The sequence below is a fragment of the Patiria miniata genome, unplaced genomic scaffold (assembly GCF_015706575.1).
Source record: "Patiria miniata isolate m_02_andy unplaced genomic scaffold, ASM1570657v1 HiC_scaffold_14, whole genome shotgun sequence".
Lineage (NCBI taxonomy): Eukaryota > Metazoa > Echinodermata > Asteroidea > Valvatida > Asterinidae > Patiria > Patiria miniata.
In genome coordinates this window covers 5275458-5283778 of record NW_024037052.1, presented here as the reverse complement: position 1 = coordinate 5283778, position 8321 = coordinate 5275458, and the positions used below count along the sequence as shown (strand labels likewise).

Sequence of the window (8321 nt, the reverse complement as noted above, 5' to 3'; positions counted from 1 at the left end):
CTTTTTCGGGGGGGGGGGTGCCCATCCCCCCCCCCCACGACGCCCACTTGTTAAACTACCCTTACTTCGCGTGAAAATCATATTAAAATTTGAGGATTCTTGGATAATATCGACATCGTCCGTCTTGACTTCATGTTATTATTTTATTTCTCCTTTGGGTTTATTGCTTTTGAAGTCTGCGTACTAACAGATTCGCCCTGCCAGCAGAGTGGTTCCTACAGCCCATACAGTCATCACTCGGGGGCAATTCTGCAAATAATTTCAAATGAACAATGTACTTCATAACTAAACGTTTCATATAGATGTCTGATTAAATAGTGCAAAATGTTTGTATCGCTAGAAAAATGGTAATCGGATTGGGTTTTTTTTAGGGGTGGGGGTGGGGGAATCGATACCCGAAAAAAGTACCTGAGTACCTGTACATCTGTAATATTACGTAAAATATTGAAAATATTGTGTTCCTATATACCCCGTCTTTGTTATGGGGGGGGGGGTCGGAGGAATGGGGTGCGGTGGCCGGGGGAATCGCAACCACGAAGTGCGTAATCTCGTCTCCCATCGCTATCGGACGTAAAAAAAAATGCCTATATCAGAAAAAAAGAGGCAGAAATCGATGGAACGGATGAGCATCACTGATAAAGTTATTTATGCGAGGGTAAAAAGTACTAAGTGCTTCAGAAAAGGCTTCGCATGCTCGACAATCATTTATTAGCCATCTTCCCACGCTCGTCTCAACGACGTGAAATGCATCCAAACGTTTCGCTCATATTAATGATTAAAAAGGGCTATGATTTGCGCAAAAAACACCAACGCCTGATGGGAACTGTGTAGTATGGGATTAAAAGCAGGAACGGGAGTGGATTTGCTGGCATCGCAAATATATAAATTATCATGTAAGCATGCATCACAAGATGGGAATGTCACATCCTAGCAACGGGACACATCTTAGTTTGCTAACGGAAGTTACGTCCGGGCCCGGCACCACCTGTGTCTACATGCATGGAGTAAAACAATTCTTGAAATTAATTATGTAAATAAGGGCGCGATCAAAGTCGCGTCTGACTGCGTTATTACGGGTACTGTTGCATCACTCAACAGTCCAACACTGCCGTTGACCCCAATGCCTCTTTTTGATTTTATAAACCAATTGTTTACTGTTATATATCCCAATAATTGCTTTGAAGAGTATCGAAGCGATCGCCTCAATCTGCAGACAGTTTTCAAGAGAGGGCATCATGAGCTTAAATGGAGATCAGGGAATTCGATGCTTGGACAGCAACGCATCATGTGAAATCAACGAGCCAACTGCATTCACCATTACACCAGCACCAATATTTGTTGTAGTGATTTCCGTCATCTTCGAAACTCTTCTGATTCCCTTCATACTCCTCGGCAATGGAGCTGTAGTTCTTCTCGTTGCAAAGAGTGAGCCACTCCGAACCACCACCAACGCGTTTATGGTAAGCCTGGCCATGGCAGACGCCATGCAGGGGCTAACACTCATCCCTGTGATTGTGGCAACGTTAGACCCGGTAGCTGTCAACAGTAAATACATATGCCTGACGCTATGGTGTAGCATACTACTTGCCTCCGGTTGTAGCTCCTTGTCACTGTGCGCCATCACAGTGGACCGGTATGTCAAGATTATACATCCACTAACTTATCAACAAATAATCAACAAAACACAAGTAGCCACAGCCATAGCCGCTGTGTGGATCTACACCTCCTTTCTGGTGTTCATCCTCCCTTTTTCTGGACTGAACCAAATCAGAGACACGCCACATTTCTCTTGTTTAGACTTCACAAGTGTGTTCGACCCGGTTCACCTTCAGATGTTCCTCTTCACAAATGGGATCATCCCTTTCGTCTTGATGTGCTGCATGTATTTCAGACTTTTGATTGTGGTGTTGGAGAAGCTTCATCAGGAGGGAACCCAACGGATTAACAAGGGGATTCCCATGACAGGAGGGCGCTGGAGATTCATGAAACGGGAGCTGCGCTCGGTGAAAACTTTCCTGATTCTGTTAGGCTTCACTGGTCTGGCGTGGTTGCCAGTTACCATAGTTGTGCTCTTGGAGATCCACACGGGTTACCGTGCCAGCCTCGCTCTCAGGAGTGTTTTCAGTTGGTTGACCTTCATGAACAGTGCGGCCAACCCAGTCGTCTACACACTACGCAGCGAGCCGTTTGGAAGAGCAGCTCGCAAGACGTTCGCCTACAGATTCGGCAAACGTTGCTGCTGTTTTAGCAAGAGGAAACCCAAAATCGTTCCACTGCAAAATTTAACGTCCAGGTCTCTGACGACATTTCCGAATAGTGTGGCAGATAGGTCAACGTTGAGAGTCAGCAAAGCTTGGCAGGATAAATCTTCGTTTAATGAAATTAAAGTCATTAACAACGCAGAAACGTAACTCGCAACAAAATGGTTGAAACTTGCATGGGCGCATAAAAATTCGAAGACGACAAATAACTGTACGTGGTCAATCATAAACGTCATCATAGCACATCACGTCCATTGTGGCGGATGCTTTTTTGCGATTAATCGTTCAAAACGTATCCTCACTAAGGCCAATAATGATATTGTCAAATCAAAGAAATGAGGTGTCCCAATTTAGCACGTGAGCGGAGCAATTCCCATTGCACAGAATCGCCTTTGCTTTGAAATCAAAGGCACAGAGAAGAATTTCAAATCAGCAGCCAAGTCGAGGCTGTAAGTCACACATTGACGGTTTGGAGCTAAGGATATCCACGGTTTAAAATTCGTGATAAACCGTGGGAGTACCGTGTTCATAGCTTAGCCTCCGTGGCTATAGTGCACTCTTAAAATGTCGATTTCTCCACGAATCTCGACGGTTCATCGTGATCGATTGATTCTTTGTTAACCGTGGATATTCGTAGCTCCAACCGCGAATGTGTGACTGGGGCTTCAGACATTGCGCGATTACCTGTTAAAAATCCTTTCCACAAAAACGTGTGATGCCTTCCTTTGTATAACGTTCATTTGAAAATCGTCGCATAGGCTCCCAACAAAGAAGGCGTCCCATGATTTTGCTAAGGAGCGGTGATTACAAGCATTTCAACACAGTTCAGAAACATATTGAAGTATTGAGCCAATTTTGGGTGCTTGTTGCATGAGTTGATTTTTAGCTATAACATTTATAACATGTATTTAAATTTGGTCGACAATTTGTTCACACGTGCCATTTTTTTTTTACAATCATATTCAATTATATGTTCTAAAACTTAATTTTTTTATCAAGAGGCACAACTGTATTAAGGACAATATGGCAGCAATCGATTTCGCCGCTGAAATAATAATCTGTGACGAAACACTTTCCTCTCCAGATTTAGGTCTATCTATAAAAAATTGCTCACTCTTGTTTTGTAATTAATATTCAGAATTATGAAGGGATAGTATTCGTGGCAAAAATAGCAAACATGCTCCGAAGCGTCGGGTTCCATTGAAAGGAAAATCGCTGAATAAAACGGACCCTTACAAAAACACATGAAACATGCATTTATCAATGTTCATCTGTCGTTTAATTAAGTTATCCAAATTAACAAAACAAAGATCTATGGCACGAAGAAATGTGGTACAAGTTTGCATTTGATCATACTACGGACCATCTATCGACATGGAATTGTGGTTTTTTTTTTTTTTTTTCGTTTTTTTTTTATAAATTACACTATATTAACTATAATAATTGCATACTTCAAATTTAAAAAGCCAAAATAAACAAAACCTTTTACAAAACCACGATTTTTTCCACATTTTAATGGCGTCAGCAAATTCCTCCAAAGGAAATCTCAAAATCTCGAGTCGCACACTTTTATACACCTACTATCCTAGGATCAATTACATTATCATCTCGCTTACAATTCTGTTAAATACTTAATCAGTAAGTTAAAACGTTTCAATAATTCAAAAGAAAACCCAAGCCTAATATCTCGTCAACTCATTCTTCTAAGCATGCATTTTAATAGGTTACAATAAATAGTAATGACCGTTTTTCATGCAAAACGTACGGTATTTCTAAATCTTTTACTTTTTAGCACCAATGGTTCGTTATAATACACTACAAGACATCTTTCCACTCAAAATGACACGAAATAATATTTCCACAACGCATATCTATTTTAAATTCAAGGAGACATCAGCGACATATGTCAGCTGTACTCGCAAAAAGTAAATACTACATTTAGCGCACCGACGGGTAAGCAATATAAAGAATTGCCCCTAAAGCAGTTTTGTACTTTGAGTTTATAACAAATGTTTACACATTCGATTCTAAAAACATGAATTCATTTTCATTAATAATAGAATATTGAATCGAAAAAAAAACAAACATATGATGACAATGCGGGTTAATAACCGAACAAGCACAAAATGAATAGCTAGCTTCAACTTGACATCTTGTTTCACTCTGACCCCTCCCTCGATCACAAAAAAACCCCATAACTATACATATGGGCCAATCTCTTAAGTCCCTTACAATTAGGTCTTAATACCTAATACCGTATTGTTTCACTTCTTTCGTTCAACTAATTTTAAACTAAGCTGTTATAGATTTACCACTGTTATTTAGATTTATCACTGCATTTAACATTAAAAGGCACTTGGGAACATTTGCGATTACCTGGAAATGTACCAAACGATTTAACGAGAAAACCCTTGCTTAAAGGGAAAATCCATGCTTAAAGGACTGGTACCAAATACCCTGTGAAATTGTTCCACCTGAAATGGTATCATTCGGAAGAAAACGACCATTGGAGATTTGAGAAAGTGTGCCCGCGGGCAAATTTTTGTATGTGTTAGCAACGGAATCCAGTTATTACGAGACCCCAAAACTGTGCACGTTTTCTCTGTTTTCTCAAAATGTACAGTATCCACTCGTCACCGAGCTAAAACTTGACAGGATAGTTGTTATGCAAATTTTGCAATGTTCTTGCTTCAACCGGGAAAAATTGTACAAAGAACAAATGATCCTATAGGTGCCTTGAAACGTCTATAATGTCTTCGTCAATTTATCTCAGAATGTTTTCAAAGACCTTGATACAAAGATAGAAATATTTCCTTTTTAGCATGGAAAAGGAGACAATTATTGTGGAACAATTTGTGACCAATGATTCAAGGCATTTACGGTATCTAGTCTGATAATACCTTTTTTCGATGTATTCAGCAGTCTGCTTGTGTTGTCAAATGGTGCCGTGCGCAGTCACCTAGTTAGTTTTGGCTGTAAATTATTAAGAAGTAAGAACCGTTTGTGTCTTAAATAAATACCCAAACACTATGGACCATCTACTTCGTGACGGCGTTGCCAAGTGGTTACCGTCTCGAACAAAAGGAGGCACTAAATGGGACTTGAATTATCCTGAAAAACATTTTCTATATATGGGCCAAAATCAATAACAAGCTATAAACAAGGCCAGTAGTGGTTATTGAAATGCGTAATGTTAAACTTCAATATCAGTTGATTGGCATTTGTCCCCCAAAATGCAACACGCCAAGTTATCCGAAGTGACATTTCACTGTAAATGATTTATGGGAAATAAGAGATACAGATTATTGTGTTTAAGCATGTCAATACTAAGTGTGTTTCATATAAGATCAGTTGCGCAGACAACCAAAATTACTTGAAAAAGTTGCAAGATATTACTGTGATTTGGTAGTAGATTAGAAAATGGCGTCATTGTCTTTTATATTTATACGTCAACTTATCTTCGTGGTTGTTTAGTCAATAGTACAAGTAGTAAATAGATAAGTTGTTGCTGACATTAAACACATTGAACTTGCCTCTCCAATATTGTTCTTTAACAGTGCTAAGGATATCATTCCCTGCTTTGAAATTATATGTTTTCATTGTAAGTCATGAATAGTCAAGTTATTATTAAAAACAAATGGTAAATCATGTTTTTTTATGCTTTATGTAAATATTTGATGCTCCCAAAAGAAGCAATCTTACATTTCTGTCATTTCAAAGTTTTGCAAATGTATTGAACATTTCCATTCGTGATCACTCCTTTTTATACATGGAAACTTGATTAAAAGCCTCAGTCGAGGAAAACCTTCTCCAAATCAAGACATATACTAGAGCTGTTCATGATCTATGTTGTAATGACAAGCATCAAATGTTTTTATTAATTGCAGATAAATTGTAATATAAAATTTGTATCTTACTTGGAACATAAATTACCTTTTAATTGAAATTGTGTAAAAAGCACCAGAAATATAGATAACATCTTTATAAAAGTTGTTTATAAATGCACAGGAAGTACAAAGTTGAAAAGGTAAAAAAGCTTCAGATAAAAATAGAGACTGGCAACCTCCTATAGAGAAATGTACAAAATGCCCATTTCTTACAAAACCAATGGTATATTTGGCACTTTATGATCAGAGCAAAAGTTATATTAAAGGGGCACATCGTCCTGAATTCGCCGAAGTTTTTATATTTAAGATTATTTACTTAGCCCATTTCAAAGGTCTGGTTGAAAGGAACCTGACCTAATGTCACACTGTTCCTGAGAAAAGATGAAAAACGCCCGGTTGTTTACTTTTGAGGCAGTGAACATTTTGTGGCATACGCAAACATATTTCGAACGTTCTGAGTGGGTCTTGCAGCATTGACATAGGCTTATAATGTCACTGGCACATTATTACTGGCACACGGTGATGGTCACACAGAAAAGCGCGCTCAAGTTCACTGAGTCACTACAAACAAAAACATTGAGACCTCGAAAAAATCATGAAAGCAGAAAATATAAATGCAGAAAGGGGGACCAAGTTTTGTTTATTAAACCTTTATTAAAGATTTTCATAGTTTTGATCATTTCCAACGCTGTTGCCTCAGCAATTTTTCACGTTCGAGTCTTCGAAACCTGTTCGAGCATAATTTGGACATGCACCACGCTAGCTTCTCATTATCGTTCTTGCTGTTATCTAGCCATGTCTAGCGGTGGGAACCAGTGTCCACGTAAGGCACGCACGCCACATGCATTTGTGCCATGCGATGTTGGAAAAACGGAGCTGCCCGAGGTTTTGTGAGAAACTTGTCTGAAAAAATACATTTTATTGGAGAAAATACACACTTTACAAAACAAAATAAATATAAAAAATCGGGGCGGTGATGAAAACCTAAAAAATAATTTTAAATGGCATTAAGATAGACACTTTATTCTTGTCTAACCATTAAAAGTGTTCCCAATTTTGAGATCCTCCCTAACACAATCTAAACTCACGATTTAAATACAAGGACATCTACTGTGATACAAATAAAGACTTTCAAATGAAATTCCTGATAAAATATACAGCACCACTTCTATAATTTAAAAACACATAGGCAGTTTTGTTCAAAGCACCCTTTAAAAAACTGACACAAATACGATAATACTGCTAAGATTGACAAAACATGATTCTAAATGAACATTAATACTTATAAAGAAAGCCAAGATAATACTGAGTGAGTCGTTGCCACTAGTTTCTACCGGTGGATTCTACGATGGTAGCGTTGACGATGAAATCTTCTGGGCAGTCCCTTGCTGAGATGCACCCACCGTCATGCAGGACCATGTTGGCAGCACAGTTGCATCCTGGGACACACGGTCGGATGCAGTGTTCCTCCAGTACGCCCATAGGGATGTCCTTGTTAGCGCAGGTCCTGGGGCAGGCTGGGCCGCACTCGTCAAACATAAAGCCACGATTCTCTGGGCAGTTGATAGCTGCAAAGTGAGAAATACAACATTAAACCATCATGAGATGAATTGTTCAATCAAGACCAGGGCTTGTCTAAGTAGGCTTATGATTTATGCCTTTTAAACTTTATGGGCAAGGCAAAGTGGTTTATATTAAGTTTTTGGCAATTAACCACTTCGCGCCAGGATTATTTTTGCCGAAAATTTAGATTTTCACGAAAGGCACAAAAGGCACAAATACTGATTCGCAAGAGTCATTTCAACAGTATTTGTATGATATTTCAAAACTCTGAGGTGTGCACTGGAGTGTAAATTGTACAACAATAGGCTGTGCATAACGGGCCAATTCAACACACGGTCCGCCTCTGCAGACTTTGTGTGTGTGTACAAAAGACACGAGGGATTAACGTGTTTAGACGTATAAAAACAGTCGCGAACTGGTTAAGGACATACTTGTTATTTATACTCAGTCAAAGACCCAGTCGGTCCGGTGATTATTCATTAAAAACTCAATTACTCAAAAGAAGCTCTGATGACTTGCTACTCATTTGGTCTGGTTGGGTCACAAATGCTAATCAGCTAATGAACTCTTGGAAAAACTGAGAAATGTATTCAAACTTTACGTTCATAAA

At 38.9% G+C, this 8321-nt stretch overlaps 2 protein-coding genes across 3 annotated transcripts in view; one reads left to right on the top strand and one right to left on the bottom strand.

Annotated features, from left to right (window-relative positions):
• Positions 1-155: 155 nt before the first annotated feature.
• LOC119722235 (D(2) dopamine receptor-like) lies at positions 156-2411 on the top strand. Its single transcript, XM_038192280.1, has one exon. The coding sequence runs from the start codon at positions 1236-1238 to the stop codon at positions 2409-2411; it is 1176 nt and encodes a 391-aa protein (XP_038048208.1). The 5' UTR covers positions 156-1235.
• A 1106-nt stretch (positions 2412-3517) lies between these two features.
• The window catches only part of LOC119721939 (kielin/chordin-like protein), a 137557-nt gene continuing 132753 nt past the window's right edge, over positions 3518-8321 (bottom strand). For both annotated transcript variants that reach the window (XM_038191895.1, XM_038191896.1), the window contains one exon: positions 3518-7716. In XM_038191895.1, the coding sequence (XP_038047823.1) occupies positions 7472-7716 (245 nt within the window). In that variant the 3' untranslated portion in view covers positions 3518-7471. The remainder of the gene's footprint in view (positions 7717-8321) is intronic.

Excerpts from the sequence above, each read along its gene's own strand:
- LOC119722235 (XM_038192280.1), top strand. The coding sequence starts at position 1,236 with ATGAGCTTAAATGGAGATCAGGGAATTCGATGCTTGGACAGCAACGCA.